The sequence below is a fragment of the Cetorhinus maximus genome, chromosome 12 (assembly GCF_964194155.1).
Source record: "Cetorhinus maximus chromosome 12, sCetMax3.hap1.1, whole genome shotgun sequence".
Classification (NCBI taxonomy): domain Eukaryota; kingdom Metazoa; phylum Chordata; class Chondrichthyes; order Lamniformes; family Cetorhinidae; genus Cetorhinus; species Cetorhinus maximus.
Genome location: NC_135890.1, coordinates 21385625 through 21409070, shown reverse-complemented (window position 1 = coordinate 21409070; position 23446 = coordinate 21385625). Strand labels below are relative to the sequence as shown.

At 42.8% G+C, this 23446-nt stretch overlaps 1 protein-coding gene across 2 annotated transcripts in view; it reads left to right on the top strand.

Moving 5' to 3' along the window:
* The window catches only part of shank3a (SH3 and multiple ankyrin repeat domains 3a), a 1183771-nt gene that overhangs the window by 661807 nt on the left and 498518 nt on the right, over window positions 1-23446 (top strand). For both annotated transcript variants that reach the window (XM_078553129.1, XM_078553130.1), the window contains exon 10: window positions 2650-2727. In XM_078553129.1, coding sequence (XP_078409255.1) covers window positions 2650-2727 — 78 coding nt within the window. The remainder of the gene's footprint in view (window positions 1-2649; window positions 2728-23446) is intronic.

Sequence of the window (23446 nt, the reverse complement as noted above, 5' to 3'; positions counted from 1 at the left end):
GTTGGTGGTTTGGATACACAGAAAAACTGTAATCAAGAACACATTGTTGTAGAAATGGAAAAGAATGGAAAAAAATCTGATGCTCTATTTATTTCTTTCTCATAGTATATCTTAATAATTAGGATTTTCTAATTTTAGTTCTGAGTTCACAGTCTTTCAGTGTTGTGCTTCCTGTCAGTTAGATATATCAAGAGTATATATTGGTACCCCTTCCTATTGCACATCTCACTGGTAAGATGGCTCATTGCTCTATGCTAGATACTTTGCATATAACTTCCAGTTTTGGTTTTTATGGAGCATGCATTTGCTAGTCTTTGGCATTAAGCAAGTCAAAATCCACCCAGAGAGGCCCCAACTATAACTAATGTCCAGGCCTTTCAAAACCGTGCACCTTCTCCAGTAGGTTTTCTGTAAAGTCGTCCTCGGTGTCAATGGCTGCTAACCTTTCAGTAAGCTAAATGTTTTCAGTGGTGGTACCGAAGAGTTTGAATAGTCCTATGATCCATTGGTTGGATTAAGCCCTGATAAATAAAGAGGGAAAAACATCTGCTTAATAGCATCTAGACTATTGATGTGAGGCAGGACAAAGCAGTTATTAACTACTTCACCATATTCTGACCAACTGTTATCATCTTTCGATTGGGTTCTTTTTTATAGTAAAAATACCAGATATCGTCGGGCTTTGTCAATGGCCTCACAATCCCCTGGTAGATGGTTCACGTTTTTTAAAGCTGTTACTTTTGACCTCAACTTTGTGCCATCCCTAAGATCTTCTATTTCCACCTTTATAAGATCACCTGACTTTCCCACCATCACTACTGCCCCCACCACACCACCCCCCCACCCTCCACCCTGGCCCACCCATTCGCAGCTCATCTGCTCATTCATGCCTTTGTTACCTCTAGACTTGACAATTCCAATGCGCACCTGGCTGCTCACCTACATTCCACTCTCCGTAAACTTGAAGTCATCCAAAATACTGCAGCCCTTGTAGTAACTCGCAGCAAGTCCCATTCCCTTATCAGCCCTCTGCTTGCTGACCTACATTGGCTCCTAATTCTGATTCTTGTTTTCAAATCCCTCTATGGCTTCACCCCTCTATCTAATCTCCCCCTACCTGGCCTGTCCACCCCGGCACCCCATAACCCCTACCCCCTAGCCTGCTGTGCTGAAATCCTCCCCATCTGGCCCCAATGAAGATCTCCATTGGAGATTGGGTGCAGTCCAAGCAGTGGCCGCTGCTGATGGTGATGTTGCTGGGACCAGAGCGTTGCCGGCCACTTAACTGACCTGCAACTCTCGAAGGTAGGGCCCCTTCTGTGGATGGGGGTGGAAGTCTTGTCCTCAGCCAATTAATATCCCGCCAAGCATTAAATGGCTGTGGGGTAATCCGCCAGAGCAGGGGCTGGCTCGCCTCCATAATTTACATTGGAGGAAGCAGGGGCCCCAGGGCAATGTAAAATTCTGCCTGTAGTCTCCTTATTCCTCCTACCAAAATGCACCTCCTCATATTTAACTACATTGAAATGAATTTTCCAGTTACATGCCCCTTCTTCTACCTTGTTAATGTCTTGTGTACTTTTGCAGTCCTCCTCAGTATTATCCAGCCCCCCCCATTTGATGTCATCTGCAAATTTTGATTTTCCCAAGTCCAAATTATTTACAGCAAATAGTAAAGGACAGAGGCCCCAGCACTGATCCCTCTTAAACACCACTTCCCATCTTCTTCCAATCTGAACCTTTAACTCTGTTTTGTAGCTGGTTTGCTATTTGCCCTGAGTCCACATGATCTAACAGTCCTTAGTCATGTGCATACTATTTGATACCCCAACAAAGACCTTTTGAAAGTCCGTGTACATTACATCCACTGCATTATGCTCATTTGCTTTTTATGTTATTTTTTCAAAGAATTTAGTAAGGTTGGTCAAGCAAGACTTCCCCTTCGGAAATCTGTTTACAGTTACCAGATGTCTTTCTATTGTATCTTTGAGTAAAGATTCCAATATCTTTCCTACCACTGACATTATGTTAACTGGTGTAGCCTTCCCTGTGTTTGTTCTTTCTCCCTTTTTGAACATAGGAATAGCGTTTTCTCTCTGCTTGTCATTTAGCACTATATAAAACCATCTTAGCTTAGACCACTGAAAACAAATATTTGGGCACCTCTGGCATTGATGCAGATCCATAAGATTGGTCCGTAAGATCCAAAAAGTAATTGGCACTGCAATGAACAATTAGCTTAGTGGACTTGCCCCCTCAGCATGCAAAACATAAATAACGAGAAAGAACAAACACGAGTTTGTAGTAACAGGAAAAAATTAGTCAGACTCAGCGAGCTTTGCACACATCAAGACATATCTTGAGAGCTTGAGAACAGTATTTATAATATATATATGGTTCTGTGTCCCACTATATTTATAATTACACATAGTGCTGCATTTCGGTATTTATAACATACACATGGTTCTGTATTTATGTGTAATGCACATAAATGCTGTATCCCACTGTGTTTACATGATATACATGGAGCCTACCCTGCAAAGTTCAGACTATATATATGGTGTAATATCCTTGTATTTATAATCTTTGCATAGTCTTGTGAGATCTTTTTTTGAAATACATGAAACTTAACTATTTTTTCCTCTCAAGGAGAGCTGTGCGAGGGTCCTTTTATTTCGAGGAGCGAACAAAGAAGTTAAGAATTACAACAGCCAGTCTGCATTCCAGGTAAGGATGTATCAGATGTGCACAATAACTGCATCCTATTGTGGTGATGGCTGTGACTCTCGGGTTCTTTTTTAAAATGTGCTTTCGTTCCAACTTTATTCCACATTATCTGTATAATACAGTACAGGGCTGTAATAATTATTACAGTTCAAGATTCTTCGTGTGAGTCTATGCAGGAGTTTCTGGTTGGTTATAGCTTTCTTATATCTGGGCTAGCCAATACAGGAGCATAAAGTTCCCCACAGCTTGATATTTTCTGTGTCATTACAGTATAGGAGAGTATCATTCACTACTACAAAACACAAAAATGAAGGCTGACACTCGGGGGCAGCACCAAGGGAGTGCTGCTGTATAGGAAGTGCTGTCTTCGGATAAGATGATAAAATGTGGCCCCATGTAAGAATCTACAGTACTGTTTTGAAGAAGGGCAGGGGAATCATTCCTGCTGTCCTGGCCAATATTTATCCCTCAATTAACATTAAAAAAACAGATAATCTGCTCATTATCAAATGCTGTACTCAAATTGGCTGCTCCATGTCCTGCATTACAACAGTGACTGCAGCTCAAAAGTACTTCATTGGCTGTAAAGCACTTTATGACATTCAGTAGTTGTGAAAGTCGCTATATAAATGCAAGTCCATCTTTTCTTTCTCACTGCGTAATACAATATACACTATTCTGCAGCTCAATATTATCTATTTAGTACAGTGTAGGAGATTAATACTTTATGCAACTTGATATTCTTTGTATAATAGACTACAGGAGAGTAATAATTATTACAGTTTGTTAGTTTTTAACATTTTTACTCATTCATAGGATGTGGGCATCGCTGGCAATGTCAACATATATTGCCTGCACCCAACTGTGTTCAAGAAAGTGGTGGTGCGCATTCATTTAAAGAGGGAGAAAGGGACTGACCGAAGAATTACAGGCCAGTCTTGACCTCGGTTGTGGGAAAATTATTGGAAAAAGTTCTGAAGGACAAGATAAATCTTCACCTAGAAAGGCATGGATTCACCAAAGACAGCTCAGATTTGTTATGGAAAGATCATGTCTGACTAACATGACTGAATTCTCTGAGGCAGTTATAAAGAAGGTCAATGAGGGCTGTGTATTTGATGTTAACAATATGGGTTTTAGCAAGACTTCTGATATTGTCCCACATGCAGACTGGTCACAAAACTAAAATCCCATTGGACCCAAGGCAGAGTAGCAAGTTGGATCTAAAATTGGCTCAGAGGCAGGAAGTAATGGTGGATGGATGTTTCCAGTGTGGTTCCAGAGGGCCCATTACTAGGTTCCTTGCTTTTTGTGGTATATATCAATTAGTTAAATGTAGGACTATGATTAGGAAGTTTGGTGTCACATTTTATCTCGAGATGTGTTGTATGTGATTGACTAAAGAACGATAGCTGAGACATAGGTGTTGGTTTATTAGATAAACAACTATATACAGATGTACATGACTAGGTATTACGCAGTCTAAACCATGAGCATTCTCCCTCTTAACTCTTGATCATGTGCTTCTCACATCATCATGTGGGTAGTACTGTTTCTCCAGTCCCACCCTTTCAACCCTAACACCCTAATACTACCTCTCCCCCAAGTCTTCATCCAAATTTATTCTACATTTATATTTACATACTGCCCCATGTCCCCCAAGCTTCTGACTTCTTAACTTCAATCGGTCTGGAGGTTTCACGACTCCTCCCTGATTGTGTTCTGGTCAGACTTAGAAGATTGGTAGTCTCCCTTTGACTTGGTTGGTCTTCAGTAAGAGTTACAGTATCTGGTATATTGTCAGTTTTTTGATCATCATTTTCCTCTCCTTGCTGTTGTACCTCTCTCGATCCAATTTTCTCTCTCATGATTGGACTTTTTGGAACGTATCAAAAACTCTGTGGTTGATATGTTCCCTATCCTTGTCTGGTGAATCAACCCTGGTTCCTTTTGCTGGTTTTGTCCGTCTTTCTTTACTTCTGGAGTGATGACTCCTTGTAGCCTCTTGTTCATGAACTCTTGGGTGATTCTGGACTGTTGCCTCTGGAAATAATAGTTTAGGCAGGATAGGAAGCCATGAGGTAGGCACCTGATCAACATCTTGTTTCCCCTCAAATTCCAGTAACCCTGGTGTAGCTGTAAGATCAGTGTCTTTCAGGATGGAAGAGGTGGACATTGTCTGGTTTGGTTCTGACTCTAGTTCCAGACCTGTTTGATTGCTTGCATCCTTGACTACCACTTTTGGTGGATGAATAAGTCTGGATGCGCTTTCAAAGGGTCACCACAGTCGGGTGAATACCAGTGTATTTAATCGCTAGAGTTTCATTTTCCACCTTCTCAGCAGATGTATACTGTGATGAAGGATCATGGTCATACTGAAGTGCTTGTTCGTCTGATTTAGTTTATTACCTCTTCAGTGAGGACAAGTTTACTCGCTCCTCTTGGACATCTTCCTGGAAAACGGCTGGATTATCAGCCTCTGTGAAGAGTGTCAAAAAATCAATTTTGAAGTTCCAGTCCGGATCTTCAGTGCATTTGGATGGTTTGAGGGGCTCAGATTTGGTATCATGATGACTGTCTGTTGAGTGGCATCTGGATGAGGTTGAGGTCAACGCAGTTGTTTCAGCTCAAAAGAGAAAATTCTTGATTGCGAAGAACATGTAATGTTTCTTGTACCTATTGGCTTCTCTACTGGAGCATTGTCTGTAATATGCCTATGACTTGTAGTTTGACCCCTCCTGGACCATGTAATTGGGTTTCAGTTGCCCTCAGCCATTGTGTCATGAGTCACGATTATTTGTTGGACAAGAATGTTACGCTTGCTCATGCAAATTAGTGATATGTCCATTGACACAAATATTTGCATGTCAGAATCTGTATCTGGATTCTTTAATCTCAGCCCGGAAACATTTTTGTTCTTTTTCATGTTGAGATTCCTCAGTTTCATTGAAGGCCTTGTTTGAGAGGATTCTCTCGTTATCCTCTGTGTATCTAGAGGTTTTAGTTCTGCACATCTTTCCAAACTGTCCAAACCTTTTTCAGTGAAAGTATTCTGTAGTGCTTGCAGGACACTGTTTGGGCCGTGGGGATTGTTGGCACTGCAGTGTTGGCCTGGTTTGATGGCGCCTTGAACTTTTGTTCGATAAAGTGCCTTCTTCCCTGGAATATCTTTGACATTTTGCTCAATAAATTGTACCATCATTGGGAGTTTTCTGAGCAAAGGCTTTTCTTTTCCTCTTCGTATGGCTCTATTTTGTTTTCAGACCTCTGTTTGCCTCACCAACTGTATTGCCTTCTCCAAAGTTAAGTCTTCTTTGGATTGCATTAACTCAGATAGGGTGTCATCAGTAACACCAACTACAATGCGGTCTCATGGTCAGCTTAGTTTTAAGATCACCATATTTGCAACCTTTAGCCAGTCGATACAGGCCATTGATAACGGCACCCACTGGTTTACCTGGGTTCTGGACATTTTTGTTCAACGTGGCCCATTCTAATATCTTGTTACTCCATAAATTAAAACACTTATAAAAGGCTTCTTTGAATTTGTTTGATGTTTCATTAATGCCTCGTCTTGCTAAAACATCATCTGCAATTTCTCCAATAGAGTACAATAATGTATTGACTTGTTCAGCCTCGAGATTTAATTGTCCAATCTGGAAGCAGTATAGAATCTTAAAAATCCCTTCCTCTATGCTGCCCAATTCAGTGTTTGATTTGGTCCTTCCATGTGTCCACATCGGTCTGGCGATGTGAATTTGGAACCCATAGCTGCTTTAAGCTTTTTAGCAGGTTTGCCTTGATTTTTTAAGATCCTGTTGCAGTAATGGAGTTTTCCTGCACTGACCAGCCTTTTACTCCTACCCGCTTTGGTCGCTGACCCTTTTTGGTAATCATTCCTCAACTTCGCAGAGTTTTTAAACTAATCGCTGGAAGTTATTATTTAGCTCTGTTCACTGTTTTCGTCTCACTAGGGAATCGTGTTTAAGCAGCTGAATATTTTTTCTCCGATTGTTGCCTCATGGTCGCCATGTGTAATGGTGCCGACCTCAAACACAGACTGCGTGGTGTATCAAAACCCGTCCTCACTGAAAAGGAATTTGCCCAGTGTTGCCTGTTTATTGTGCCTTTAAATTGAAGATTTTGAGCCTTTTTCAAGGTTTGCTTACCCTTCCTCAATTGTCACTTGATTCTTTGACTCTGTTGCTGGATTGGAATTTTTTGCGGACCTCCACGTGCTATGATGCAGCCCTTAGTAAGCTGAACAGTTGATATCTTTCCCTGTCTCTCTGCTTCCACCTCTTCTATGGAGCTCTTTTGGAGATTTTCAGCTGTCTTAACAAAGTCTTGAGTTTTGATGCCTTTTTTCAGGCCAGATTTGCAAACTTTTTAAAAGTTTTTTTTTGGAGATTTAGGGGTCCTGCACAGCTGCCACCTTGTTGTACGTTGGTTATGACTAGCTAAGGAACAATTGCTGAGACATAGGTATGTCTGAACTATAACAGGTTTATTGGATAAACATAACTATATCCAGATATACAAGGCTAGGTGTTACTCTGTTTAAGCTATGAGCATTCACCCTATTTCACCCCTGTCTCAGCTCATTTGTTGCTGAAACTCTCATTAATGCTTTTGTTACATTGAGGCTGGTCTATTCCAACACACTCCTGGCTGGTTTCCTACATTCTACCATCTGTAAAATTGAGGTCATCCAAAACTCTGGTGCCCATGTCTCAAGTCTCTTGTTGTTGGTTGAGAGGGCCATAATCAGGGCATAGATTCAGGGTAAGAGGTAGGAGGTTTAGAGGGGATTTGAGGAGACACTTTTTCACCCAGAGGGTGTTGGGAACCTAGAACTCACTTCGTGAAAGGGTAGTAGAGGCAGAAACCCTCGTAACATTTGAAAAGTAGTTGGATGTGCGCTGAAGCGCCATAATGTTCTAAACTAGGGACCAAGAACTGGAAATCAGGATTAGGCAAGATGGCTACTTGTCAGCTAGCATGAACATGATGGGCTAAATAGCCTTATTCCATACTATACATTTCTATGATCCTATGATTCTTGAGCAGCTGCAGTCCATGCACTGAAAGTGCTCCCACATTTCTGCTAGGTGGAGAGTGCCAGGAACCTGACCAAGTGATGATAAAGGAACTGAGATACGTTTCCATGTCAGGACGGTGTGTGATTTAGAGGGGAGCTTGCAGACATTGGTTTTCCAATATGCCTGCTTTCTTCATCCTTCTAAGTGGTAGAGGTTGTGGATTTAGGAGGTGTTGGTGAAGAAACCTTGGCCAGTTGCTACAGTTCATCTTGTATGTTATATATATTGCAGCTATGTTGCACCAGTGGTAGGGAAATCGCAGTTTAAAGTGTTGAATGATGTGCCAATACAACTGGTAGCTTTTTCCTGGATGGTATTGAATGTCCTGAATGTTGTTGGAGCTGCACTCTTTCAGTCAAGTGGAGAATATTTTGTCACGCTTCTGCCTTGTGCCTTGTAGATGGTGGAAAGGCTTTGAGAATTCAGGTGGTGAGTTTTAAACAAATTAGTTGATGGGATGTGAGTGATACTGGCTAGGCCAGCATTTATTGCCACCCCAAATTGTGCGTGAGAAGGTGGTGGTGAGCTGCCTTCTCGAACAGCTGCAGTCCATGTAGTGCAGGTACACCTACAGTGCTATTAGGGAGGGACTTCCTGGATTTTGACCCAGCAATGATGAAAGGATGACAATATAGTTCAAGGTCAGGATGGTATGTGGTTTGGTGGGGAAATTGCAGATGGTAACATTTCCATGCACCTGCTGCCCTTGTCCTTCTAAGCAGTCGAGGTCGTGGGTTTGGAAAATGCTGTCAAAGGAGCAGTGAAGCTTGTAGATGGTACATACAGCTGCCACAGTGCACTAATGGTGGAGAGAGAGAATGGTTAAGGTGGTGGATGGGGTGCCTGGATGGTTTTGAGCTGCTTGAGTGTTGTTAGAGCTGAACACATCCAGGTAAGTGGATCACACTCCTGACTTGTGCCTTGTAGATAGGCTGGCTTTGGGAAGTTGAGAGTGAGCTGCTTATCACAGCATTCCCAGCCTCTGACCTGCTCTTGTAGCCAGAATTTATTTACCTATAGCTGATCCAGCTAAGTATCTGGTCAGTGGTAATCCCAAGATATTGATGGAGGGATTCAGCAATTCATGCATTTGAACATTGAGGGGAGATGGTAAGATTCTCTCTTGTTGGAGATGATGATTGTGTGCACTTGTGTGGCATGATTGCTACTCTCCACTTATCAGCTCAAGCCTAAATGTTATCCAGGTCACACTACATATGGAGACGGAGTTTCAAATGGTGCTGAGCAATCGTCAGTGAACATCCCTACCTCTGATGGGGGGAAGGTCACTGATGAAGCATCTGAAGATGACGGGGCCTAGGACAGTATCCTGATGAACCACTGCAGAAATGCTCAGGGGCTGAGATGATTGGCCTCCAACAGCCACAACCATCTTCCTTTGTGCTGGTTATGATTTCAACCAGTGGAAAGTTTGACTTCAATTTTCCTCAGGCTCCTTGATGCCACACTCAGCCAAATGCTGCTTTGATATCATGGGCAGTCACTCTCACCTTTTGCCCATGTTTGGACCAAGGCTGTAATGAGATCCGGAGCCGAGTAGCCATGGTGAAATCCAAACTGAGCATCATTGTGCAGGTTATTGCTAGCTTTGTTGCAACACCTTCCGTCACTTTGCCGATGATCAAGAGTAGACTGATGGCCGGTAAGTGGCTAGATTGGATTTGTCTTGTTTTTTGTGGACAGAACATACCTGAGCCATTTTCCACATTGCTGTGTAGATGTCAGTGTTGTAACTGTAATGGAACAGCTTGGCTAAGGGCACTGCTGGTTCTGGAGCACATGTCTTTAGCACTGCCGCCAGGATATTGTCAGGGCCGTAGCCATTGCTGTATTCAGTGCCTTTAGAAAATCTGATATCATGTGGAGTGAATTGATTTGACTGAAGGCTGGCTTCTATGATGGCATGAACTTCAGGAAGAGGCTGAGATGAATCATCTACTCTGCCCTTTTGGTTGAAGATGTTTGCAAGTGGTTCATCCAGTGTTGTTTGCACTCACTTGCTGGGCTCCACCATCAATGAGGAAAGGGCTGTTCATGGAACCTTCTCCTCCTATTAGTTTTTTACTGTCCACCATCATTCATGGCACAATGTGATAGGAATGTGAAGCTTTGATCTGATCTGTTGGATGCACATTAAAACTTCAACTAAATGATGATATTGGAGGATTCTGCATGTGCAAGAATTGATATAAACCACGTTATTTACTGATGACATTTACCTTCTCAAAGCTGTTGATATCACCCCCTGCCCTCAAACACCAACCCTTGGCCCCATTATATTTGCAAACAACCAGCCTCCCTACCCTCCAACTTCAGCATCCTTTTCTCTAGAAAGACCTTGAACTTGTTGCCTCCCAAATCCGTGACCATCTTCCCTGGAACTCCTTGTTTTAGCCCTTTCAATCTGGTTTCTGCCCCGCCATAATACCGAAACGACTCTTATCAAAGTCACAAATGAAATCCTCTGTGAGTGTGACAAAGATAAACTATCCTTCCTTGTCCTCTTGACCTGTCTGCAGATTTTGAAATGGTTGACCACGTCATTCGCCTCTAGTGCCTCTCCGGGTATACTGCACTCACCTGATTTGTTCCTTATGTCTCTCAACATAGCCAGAGAATCACCTGCAATGGCTTCTCTTCCTGTATCCGTGCACACTCTTATTCCTCATCCATACTCTGCCCCTCAGTAACATCATCTGAAAACACAGCATCAGTTTTCACATGTACATTCTCAATACCAGCTCTACCTCGCCACCACCTGTTTCCAATCCTCCACTGCCACAAAATTATTAGATTGTTTATCCTACATCCAGTACTGGGTGAACAGGAACTTCCTCCAATTAAATATTGGGAAGACAGAAGCCATTTTCTTCGGTCCCCATACAAACTCTATTCACTGGCTATCAACTGCATCCCTCTCCATGTCAATAGTCTGAGGCTGACCTAGACTGTTTGCAACCTTGGTGTCATATTTGGCCCCGAGATGAGCTTCCAACCACATATCGACACTAATACTAAGTCTGCTAATTTCCACTTCCATAACATCATCCAAGTCTCCTCTGTCACCACTCATCTGTCGCCAAAGCCCTCATCCATGCCTTTGCTACCTCTAGATTGGACTTTTGCAATGCATTCCTGTCCAGCCTCCCACATTCCACCCTCTCTAAACTTGAGGTCGTACAATATTTTGTTGCCTATGTCCTTATTAATACCAAGTCCTGGTCACAGATGACCTGTGCTCTCTGACCTACATTGGCTCCTGACTGAGCAATGCATTGATTTAAATTATCATTCTTGTTTTTAAATCCCTCCAGTGGCCTCACTCCTCCCTAGCTCTCTAATTTCCTCCAGCCCCACAAACCTTTGAGATATGTGTTCCTCTAATTCTGGCTTCTTGAGCATCCCTGATTTTAATTGCCTCATTATTGACAGCCATTCCTTCAGATGTCTAGGCCCTTAACTCTGGAATTCCATCCCTTCAACCTCTCTGACTCGCTTTCCTCCTTTAAGACACTTTTTAGAAACTAGCTCCGTGGTCAAACTTTTGGCAAACTTCCCTAATATAGATTTATGTGACTCAGTGTCAGATTTTGCATTAAAATGCTCCTGTGAAGTGTCTTGGGACATTTTATTATGTTATAGGCACTGAGTGAATACCAGTTGTTATAGCAAGATTTAATACAGGTTCACAGAGGCTTGCTGATAAGGCATACGTAGAGAGTAGAAAGTTTGGATTACAGATTAATAAAGAAAGCAAAGTTTAGTCATTTGAAAAGCTCAGGAAGATGTACACATTACAGCTGGAGAGGATGAAGTTGAACAGGTGAGAAGTTTGTATACCTGGGTGGTGTTATGATCCGATTAGGAACCATTAACATTTAAAAAGAAATCAATGTCTCATTTTAACCAATAGAACCACATCACAAGATTTCACTTTTTAAAACCAACTTCATTATATATAAAAGAGTTAAACAAACAAGCAATATTAACTTAACAATATGGTTTATAACTATATGTGTTATACATTGAGTTACTTCCTACTTCCCTGAAGAATTCTCTTATACGACGCATCAATCTTAAAGTTATTTACTTCTTTAGGGACTACCCATAAATATGCCAAAGTCCTCTGGAGGATTCTCCTCAGCTCCAGCTATTCTCAGAGGTAAAACTTATGTTTACCCTTTCTTGACTATGGAGGCCTCAGCCCCTTGTTCTAGTTATTTTTCAATGCTTCCAACCTAATTTGCTTGTTGCTTTCTTTGGCACAAGACTCTGTGAGGGCCACTGTAGATTCTTCCACTAATTTCAAACTAGACAATCATCCAGCTCCTGTTCCCTAGCAAAATTCAAACTGAAATTAAGTCTCAACCACATTCCATGTGGTCAGTGATGAAGCTAGAGATTTACTCTGCTTGTCCTGTAGGGCAATCTAACTTATTTATTTTGGCTAAATTCTCTGTGACCTGCAAACCACAAGAGGCCCAAATTGCAATTAAAAACCTGTCCCAGCAAAAACCCAGATAAATTGAAACCAGAGAGCCTTCCTAAGCTCCACCCAACTCCATGATGATGTAGCTAGCTCCGCAGTGTCCTCCAATTGACCTTTGGATTAATTATTCCCTATATACAATTTCCTCTTTGATCTGATGAATTAAATGAGTTTTACAACTTTTCAGTGTTCACTGAATGTTTTCAAACTAATTTAGCTCAACCTTCCAAAACAAAAACATCTCTCTGGCCTGACATCTCTCTGGCCTGCCCATGTTCCAAGCATTGCAGACATCACATCTCCAGCTCTTTTGCTAAGTAAGCCCACTTGCTGTTTTATCGCTCTACTCCTTCTGACTTTATTAAACACAGGGTCAGAGAGTGCGAGTTGGAAGATGACACCAAAGGAAGGATTGTATTTTCCTCTGCTGCTTTTGGAAGATTAAGCAGGATACGAAAAGCTTTGGTAAAAACAGAAATAAAAGTTTATGAAGCACTGGTTATCTCCATATTATTATGCGGATCTGAGTGCTGCAACATGAGAAAAGTTGGTGAATAACTGATATCAACAGCAGAGCTCACTGTGGTTGTCCAGGATGGAAAGAACCTAGAATGGTATAATAAGAACGCGGCTTGGATAAGAAACAGCCCTTCTACAGAAGATCCAAGAAAGACAACTATGTCAGTTTTGACATGTTTCTAGGATGGGAATGGCTGGAATATCTTTCATGACCCTGCACACGAAGGGATAAGGAGCAAGAAGCTGAAGAAGACCATGGGAGCACTGGATAGACAATGTTAAGAATTCAAGAATCACTTGTCACAGAAAAGGACACAGATTACTGAAGAAACCTGGCTAGTTCGGAACCGACAGCAGTGGAATGAATTCATTCCACCTCGTCTTTTTTGCAGAATAGATGGATGAGAATTTAGTAATAGTGTTCATTGGATCTAGGAATATAATACTTAAGGCAACTCAATGCCCTCTGTGTATTGTGACACAGGAGTATAATTCTTATTACTTCTCTTGCTGCATAAATACTCTCTGATCCTAAATAGAATCAAGCAAAACTTAGCAATATTAATATATTTCTCACATCTTTAACATTCATATCTAGGTAAGCTCCACAAACAAAATTTGGCCCTATCATCACCACCACCACTACCCCCACCCCACTGCCCCCACAGCTATATATGGCTAAGTATGCCATTCCAGTAAACCAGTAGTAAATTGAAACACTCAGGGATTTTAACCCAATCATTAAATATCTGATAAACATCTTGTGATGGCTGTATACACAGTCAGTGCTGGGACACTCAGTCCTGCTATAAACATAATGTGGAGGCAGCTGGCCCTGTTATACACATAGGCAGCATTGAGACAGTCAGCCCTGTTATACATAAGAATAGTGCTGGGACTGTCGGTCCTGTTATACAGTCAGTGTTATACAGTCAATGTTGTGATACACACAGTCAGTGCCAAGGGGCCATTGACTAGTTATCTACTGGGTTCATACTGAGTCAATGAGGGCCATCTTTCTGGGCCAACGGAGCCAGAGGCTCCAAAGCCCAGAGAGTGGCAATGGGTTCCCCTGCAGCTCCATTGGAGGAGCTCCCCCTCTAAACACCAGGGTCCATCTACTTGGCCCCGGCAGAAAATGGAACTGTCTTCCTCTGTACAAGGGCACCTCAAGATGGGCGCACCCTCTTGTTATCCTTGTTGCCTCAGCAGCAGCCACGCCTCTCAAAGGAGAGGCTGAGGCTTCTGAACTACGGGCCCTCTGATTGGCGCAGCAGCATGGCGTGCCCGCCCAGTCCCCTTAATTGGACAGCTGCCCTAGGGCTGGTCAGTTAAGAGGCCCTCTCTGGGAAGATTGCCGCTGCGGTCCCGCTGCCCGCCCTTGCGGACTCAGAACCTGCATATCGCCCCAATGTCAGGAATACCCTGTTAGAAAATCTTAGCCCACAACTCCATCCACCCACCTCCTGACATACCGCTCAAACCCATCCACCCACCTTTTCTCATATCCCTCAACACTACCTATACCCATGTCCTCACTATATTCCTTAATCCCACCTGCTCACTACATTAACATTTCCATCGATTCTTTTTTCTTTCCAGCAACACACTTAATTATTTCTTGACTCAATTTAACTGCTTCCTTCACTGCCCACCCCTATAACTTATATTATAACATGATTCCCTTTGCCTTTCCTCCTTACTCCTAACTCCCTAATATTTGTAGACTAGTGTTCCCCACACTAACTGGGGTTTGAACCCTCATGGCAGGTGGCAATTTCTTGGACTAACCCTGTGCCAGTTTCCTTCAGAACTTGAAAGCTTCCATTAGATCACTTCAAAGTCTTCTGTCTTGCAAAAGGGAGCTAATATTATTATTGTTCACTTGACCATAGTGCAACTCAAGCCAGAGCTGGGGCCGGATTGCCTCACTACTGAACATTTAGCATCAGAGACTAATGCTAGCCTCCTGTCAGCCTGCAAACATTACAGCTGCTCAATAATGAAGACAAACTGTCTATTATGTAATAATCAGTTATTTAGCGTTCACAGTTAATTTACACTAAAAACATCACATTAATACATACAGTTAGTGTCAGAAACAGAGCGGGGGAGGGGACTCGGCTGCAAAATACTAACACTTGATTCTGACTCGATTGTGCTTCTCTTGTACTTGACTGTCTCTCCAGTTTCATGCTGCAAATTCTGATGCAAATTAATTGTTAGATCACAGGCAGTTTTATTTAGTAAAAGCACCTTCATGACCACAAACTTTCCAGGCTGCTTCTCCTGGCTGTGGTTCATATTTGTCAAAAAGCAGAGCAGCAGATGAGAAGAGGTTTAACATTTTTGGTTAAAACAAGAACACAAAGTTCTGGCATTCCAGAGCATCTTGCTGTGTGAAACGTTCCAGGCAATGATTTACAGCTGTGGCACGGTTGTAGAAACATAGGCGAGTGTTCCTGTTCAGAGTTGGGTCTCGGCCTGTTAGAGTACCTGCATTGTGCCGACTGCCATGCTGCTGGTGGGAGGTCACATTAACCTTGTGTGGAATTGAGGTCTTGCATTGCCCTGATGATCCAAAGTGAGCAATTTTATCTGAGATGCAATATGGTGTTGGTTTCTCTCGTGCTTTCACCATACAAAGGCGGTTAAGAACAGCTTTGTTCACAGAAAATCTGCCTTAGTTTATGTGGACGTAGGTTGCAACTCTTGATGTTGGCTTGACTGATGTTTGAGACAAGAGGTCAAACAACTCAATTCAAATACAAGCATTACGTTGCATTTTGTTCAATTATATGTTTTAGATAGGCAGCTGTTTTGAAGTTTGACAGTTCCTTAGATTTGTTTGATGCTGCTCATTTTTGGGAAGTATTTCTCAACCTGTCTAGTCAAATTTCTATCTGAAGGCTTTGGAGAAAGGTTGCCAGGCCATATCGCTTCTGTGGATGAGCAGAAACAAAGATCCAGCGCATAGGAATGCATAATAGTTTTATGTGGCAGTTAGGTTTAGTAACTACTGTAAAATCTATTTAAGTTATTGCTATATTTATTTGTTTTTTTTTACTGTTTAATGGATCTCTTGCCAGTTTGAGACTAAATCGCAGCCTGGTGTAATTTACTTTGCAACCTCCTAAAGACAAGGAGGGTAAGTGATCAACCGAATCAAAAGTGATGGGTTCTCTGTTCAAATTACTTGTTAGATCACAGACAGTTTTATTTTATGTTTCTACAACAGTGCTGCAGCTGTAAATCATTGTCTGTTACATTTCACACAGCAAGATGCTGGACACACTACAATTTTAGCTCGACGGCAAAGTGAGGAAAAGCACTTTCTAGAACATAGGAAGTAAGAGCTCATCTGCAGCAGGGGTCTGAATTGATGAATGCAATGAAGGTCTAGAGAGTCAACAAAAAGTAAGCCAGTAATGAGAGGATATCAATTTAAAATCATTGCTAGAAGAACAGAGGGAGAGGGTAAGAGAAATTCTTTATGGTGAGAGCTGTTGGAACATAACACTCAGCAAGGGTTAATCAAGAGACTGGCAGCCCTGCAACAGTTAACGTAGAGATTACTAGTCCCGCAACAGCTAAAGTAAAGAACAGTAACCCATCAGGCATTAATCTGGAAAGCACTAACTCAACAAGGGTTAAACTGGAGAGCCCTTGCGTAGTAAGGGTGATACTAGAGAACACTAACTCAGCAAAGATTAAACATCAGAGCATCGAGCAAGCAAGGGTTAAAATAGAGATCACCGAGTGAGGGTTAAACAAGGGAGCACCAAGCAAGGCTTAAACTAGATAACAGCAACCTATCAAGGGTTAAACTAGGGAGCACCAACCTTGCACTAATGACATTACAGAATGCTGACCCAGAAAAGGTTAAATTGGAGAATGTCAATCCAGAGAGGATTCATATAGAGAATGCTAATCCAGTGAAAGCACCACCCAAGTGAGGGTGAAACTAAAGAGCACCAACCCGGCAAGGATTAAACTAGAGAGCAGTTGCCTAATGAGGTTTAAACTGGACAACAGTAACCTAGCAAGTGTTAAGCTAGAGGGCAGTAGCATGGTGAGGGCTAAATTAGAGAACACTAGCCCAGCCACAGTTAAAATAAAGGGCATGAACCTATTGAGGGTTAAAATAGAGCAACAACCCATCAGGAGTTACACTAGAGAGCAATAACCCTGCAAGGGTTAAACTAGAGAACACCAACAAAGCAATGATTAAACTATTGAAAGCCAATCCAACAAGGTCTAAGTGTGAAAGCACCAATCAGTGAGAGATTAACTGTTTCTATTTTGGCTTTTATTAAGTTTAACTATAGAGTTCCAAATCTCTAGTTTAGTGTGAGCTAAACTAGAGAGCAGCAACCCAGTGAGGATGAAACTAGAGAGCACCAGCCCAGCTAGAGTTCAAGTAGAGGACACCAGCCCAGCGAGGGTTAAATAGTGAATGGTAACCCAGCAAGGAATAAAGTAGAGAGTACCAGTCCAGCTAAAGGGTTAAACTAGAGAATGGTAACCCAGTAAGTGTCACATTAGAGAACATCAGCCAGTAAGATTCGAGGTAAGTGCTAACCTTACAGGTTATGAGCTAGAATGCTCCAACCCAACAAGGATTAAGATAGAGAACTAATGCAGGTTAAACAAGGGTGCACCAACCTTACAACAGTCATAGTACAGAACATGAATGCTGTGAAGGTTAAACTAAAGAGTGAAAACTCAACAACAGTAAACCTGAAGAACATTAACTCCACAAAGGTTAAGATAAAGTATTCTAATCCAGTGAGGGTTCAAATTAAGAGCAGCAACCAAAAGAGGAAATTGGAGCACCTGTCTAACAAAAGTTATCTTCCTTTCCTCTCCAAAGTCCATGAACATATTGTCATCTCTCAAATCTGTGTCTCTCTTTCCCAAAACTCCATGTTCGAATCCCTCCAATCAGATTTCCACACCTGCTATAACACTGAAACTGCTGCTATCAAAGTCACAAATAAAATCCTACGTGACTGTGACAAAAGTAAACTTTCTGTCCTCATTCTTCTTGACCTCTCTGCTGCCTTTGACACATCTGACCACACCATCCTCCTCCAATGCCTCTCTACTGGCGTCCAGTTGGCTGGGACTCCTCTCTCATCTGGTTCCTTTCCTGTCTATATAATCATAGCCAGAGCATCACTTGTAATATCTTCTCTTCCTGCTCTCATACTATTACCTCTGGTGTCCCCCAAGAATCCAGCCTCAGCCCCCTCCTATTTCTCCTCTACATGCTGTCCCTCAATGACATCATCCGAAAGTACAACATCCGTTTTTACAATACTCTGACACTACCCAGCTCTATCTCGCCACCATCTTTCTCGACTCCTCCACTATTTCCAAATTATTAGACTGCTTATCTGACTTCCAATACATGGTGAGCACAAATTTCCTGCAATTAAGTATTGGGAAGATAAAAGCCATGATCTTCAGTCCATGCTACAAACTCCATTCCCTTGCCACAAGCTCCATTCCCTTGCCACAAGCTCCATTCCCTTGCCACAAGCTCCATTCCCTTGCCACAAGCTCCATTCCCTTGCCACAAGCTCCATTCCCTTGCCACAAGCTCCATTCCCTTGCCACAAGCTCCATTCCCTTGCCACAAGCTCCATTCCCTTGCCACAAGCTCCATTCCCTTGCCACAAGCTCCATTCCCTTGCTACAAGCTCCATTCCCTGGCCACAAGCTCTATCCATCTCCCTGGAAATAGTTTGAGACTAAACCATTACGTTTGCAACCTTGGTGTCACGTTTGACCCAGAAATGAGCTTCCGAACCTACCTTGCTAAGACCACCAATTTCCATTTCTGTAATATTGCCCAACTTCACTCCATCTCAGCTGCTGAAACCCTCATTCATGCCTTTGCTACCTCTGGACTTGATTATTCCGAAGCACACCTGGCTGCTCTCCCACATTCTACCCTCCATAAACTTGACATCGACAACTCTGTTCCCTGTGTCTTAACTTACAGTAAATCCCATGCACCTATCAACCCTGTATTTGCCCCTATTGGCTCTTGGTTAAGCAATATCTTGATATTAAGCTTCTCATCCTTGCTTTCAAATTATTCCATGACCTTGCCCCTCCTCATCTCTGTAATTTCCTCTAGTCTCACAACACTCCAAGATACCTGTGCTCATATAATACTGACCTCTTTTGCATTCCCCTTTATAATTGCTCCACCATTGGTGGCCATACCTTCAGTTGCCTAGGCTTTAAGCTTTGAAATTCCTTCCCTACACCTCTCTGTCTCTCTCTCTCTCACTTTTCTCCTTTAAAATGCACTTTTTAACCGACCTCTTTCACCAACCCTTTGATAATCTGACCTAATAACCCTTTACTTGGCTCAGTATCATAATTTGTTTTTAATGCTCCTGTGAAGTGCCCAGGGGTGTTCTATTAAAGACGCTATATAAATATAATCTTTTGTTGATAGACTTGGGTTGCAGTGGAGTGCTGGATCCCAGAAAGTCAGGCTTAGTGGCAGTGCACATGCCTTTGAGTGTGAAGGCTGAGGGTTCAATTCCCATTCCAGAGACTTGAGCACAAAAATCTATACTGACACTCCCAGTGCAGTACTGAAGGAATGCTGTAGTGTCGAATGTGACACCTGTCAGCTGATGCATTAATCGATGCTCTGTCTTTCTGTCAGGTGAACGTAAAAAATACCATGTCACTATTCAAAGTTCCGGCCAATATTTACCCATCCGTCAACACCACAAAAAACAAATTATCTGGTCGCTATCACATTGCTGTTTATGGGAGCTTGCTGTGTGTAGATTTGCTGCTGTATATTCTACATTATAACCATGACTACATTTCAGAAAAAAAGTATTTCATTAAAAGAAAAGCTCTTTGAGATGTTGTGAGGTTATGAAAGGTGCTATGTAAATGCACGACTTTCTTTCCAAAAGAGTAACTGTGGAGTGCTGGGCCCCAGAGAGGGTAACTGTGGAGTGCTGGGCCCCAGAGAGGGTAACTGTGGAGTGCTGGGCCCCAGAGAGGGTAACTGTGGAGTGCTGGGCCCCAGAGAGGGTAACTGTGGAGTGCTGGGCCCCAGAGAGGGTAACTGTGGAGTGCTGGGCCCCAGAGAGGGTAACTGTGGAGTGCTGGGCCCCAGAGAGGGTAACTGTGGAGTGCTGGGCCCCCTCCTGGAGAGATTAACAATATTTATGAAATATGATGGGGAAATATCAGTTGTGCATTGTGAGCATATTCTCTGATCACCAGCCTTGATCTGTCAGCAATGATGAGGTTGCACAGGGCCTTTCATTGTTGTCACGGAAACCATAAATTGTATTAAATGTTCATTGTGTTCGACCTCCTCTCAGATTCTTCACAATGGGAGCAATACATTATGTATATATGTAATTAAATAATTTAGCTTTTTAAAAAAAAATCTTTTTGTCATATTTCTCAATGAGCATTTGATCCTTATTGAGTGTTTCACTCTCCTCTGTGTAGCTCTGGTTTTCATGGGCATAGCTCCAGATAATTGTGCAGCCATTGCTGAATAAGCTGACGGAGATTCAGGGTTCCTCCCACTCATCGGTCTTGCACTGTGCCTGCTGACAGTGGCTGATGCTGAAATCTTAGCAACTGCAGGGTTGAGCGATGGTTGATAGTTTGCCAGGAATTCCTCACTTCGAAAGGGACTAAAGGAAATCCCAAACATTACTGAGAGAAGTTATCTCACTGTGTGGGCTGTGCAGTCCCATGTCAGGGCAGAGATTGCTCTGTGGCAATGCTAGATACACTTCGATGGCAAATTTGTTTTGGCAGTTTGTGTAGACATTGGACTCTTAGAACTGAACTTTTTCATTGAAAGGGGATTCAACTTGGGAAAACAAGGCAAATAAACAAATATTACAATTGTTACCACTCCCTTTGCATTTTGTTCCATGCCATTTTGATCATCTAATCTCTCCCACCCTCTACCCTATCCCAGACCTTCCCTTTCCTCCTTCCAATTCTTCCTCCTTTCAACAGCATAAAACCCAGCATAATTCTACTTTCCTTCAGTTCTGAAGAAGTCATATTCAACTTGAAGTTAACTTTCTCTTTCCACAGATGCTGCCAGACCAGCTGAGTTTATCCAACACTTTGTTTTTATTTCAGATTTCCAGCATTTACAGTATTTTGCTTTTATTATATAAGAACTCATGGTATTGAGGGAGGTGGTGGCATAGTGGTATTGTCACTGGACTTGCATTTCAGAGACCCAGGGTAATGCTCTGGGGACCTGGGTTCAAATCCCACCATGGTAGATGGTGAAATTTAAATTCAATAAAAATCTGGAATTAAAAGCCTGATGATGACCACAAAACCATTGTTGATTGTTGTAAAAACCTACCTGGTTCACTAATGTCCATTAGGGAGGAAAATCTGCTGTTCTTACCTGGTCTGGCCTACATGTGACTCCAGACCCACAGCAATGTGGTTGACTCTTAAATGCCCCCTGAGCAAGGGCAATTAAGGATGGGCAATTAAGGATGGGCAATAAACGCTGGCCTAGCCACATCCCATGAACGAATAAAAAAAAATATTAGCATGGATGGAAACCGAGTTGTGGTAAATGAAACATTTTGGTTGGCAAACTAGTGGGATGCCACATAGATCAGTGCCATAATCTATATTAATGATTAAGTGTATTGTAGCTAAATTTGCTGATGACACAAAAATAGGTGAGAAAGCAAGTTGTGAAGAGGCCATAAACAGTCTGCAAAGGGATGCAGATAGATTAAGTAGGTGGGCGCAAATTTGGCAGATGGAGTGTAATGCAGGAAATTGAGGTTTTCCAGTTTGGAAGAATAGAAAAGAAGAATATTATTTAAATAGAAAGAGACTACAGATTACTGCAGTACAGAGGGATCTAGGTGCCATGAATCACAAAAGGTGGCATTCAGGTACAGCAAGTAATTAGGAAGACAAATGGAATGTTGGTCTTTTTTGTGAGGGAGATGGAGTATAAAAGTCAGGAAGTCTTGCTGCAACTGAACAGGGCATTGGTGAGACCACACCTAGAGTATTGTGTACAGTTTTGGTTTCCATATTTAAGGAAGGATGTATTTGCATTGGAGCAGTACAAAGAAGGCTCATTAGTTTGATTCCTGGGATGACGGGGTTGTCTGATGAGGAAGGGTGGAATCATCCCAGAATTGCACTAAGTGCAGTAGTGGGTGTGAAAAATGAAGTTTTACCCGCTGGCTGCAGTGGAGGGTTTCACACTGTATTGTCTGCTTCACACCTCATTAATTATGCAGCCACAGGAAACATGCTATCTCGCTGGCGGGTGGCCCCTGAGTCATCTGCCATGTCGTTACCTCACTGTTTCCTCACTCCGGGGTGCCATATCTAAACTGCAGCTGCAGCTGCGCACACAGTTCTCAGTGCTTGCAGCCAAGGACAGCTCCAGTGAAGACATGGCCCTGAAAGCGAAGAAGAGTTCAGTGACCCATCTTTTGGAGGCCTGCCATGATGTCCTCCACCTCTGCTCGGGCTGCAGGAAGTCCAGCAACCTCACCACTCTGGCTCGTGAGGTGGTGGCAGTGGTGGTCAGTGCCAATGCTGCACAGACTTATCTCATCTATGCCGCCAGGGTAAGGCAACCATCTCATCTAAACTCAGACACTTACAAACCCATCACACATTCACTGGCATCTCGCTCGCTGCCAGCTCAAGGGACATCACCACTCACGCTCTCACACACACCAGCACATCTCCATCTGGCCTCATCTCCTCTGGAGGCTGCCTCCTCAGCCCTCACCATCTTGAGGCCAATTGCACAGGTCAACATGTGCCCCCACACACATCCTGGAATAACCTCCTTCCCCAGTACCGCCCTCACCCTGCAGCCTCTTCCCTTGCCTGAGGCCACTCCTTCCCCAAGCAAGCCCTAGACCTGCAGCTATTGAAAAATCAACCCCGGCCTATGGCTGGTCTGGTAGGTAGAGACCTGCCAGTGAGCTCCCTAAAAGTGATGTGCTGTCTGCGAAGCCTGGCACTGATGACTGCGAGTGCTGCCTGAAGCAAGGTAGGCAAACAAACCTCGAAGTCCCAAGTGAAGTGCGGCTCACCAGGTGCATGTCACTTATGTACAGTTGTGAAACACGTTGGCGGGAAACACGGCCTGCCATTGACAAGTGGAGCGGACGATCGAAAACTGATTTCACAATACTGTAAAACCCATTTTTGGCCTTCTCGCCATATTGTCTGCTCACGCCGCCAAACATGCCCGCCGTCTACGGAGACGGAAAATTCTGCCTGAAAGGTTGAGCAGGTTGGGCCTATACTTGTTGGACTTTAGAAGAATGAGAGGTAATCTTATTGAAACATATAAGATTCTGAGGGAGGCTTGACAGGTTAGATGCTGAGAGGATGTTTGCCCTGGGGAAGGCAGTTTCAGAATAAGAAGTCTTCTATTTAAGATGGAGAAGTCGAGGAATTTCTTCCCTCAGCGTTATTAATCTTTGCGATTCTCTATCTCAGAGAGCATTGGAGGCCGGGTCATCAAACATATTCAAAGCTGAGTTAGACAGATTTTTGATCT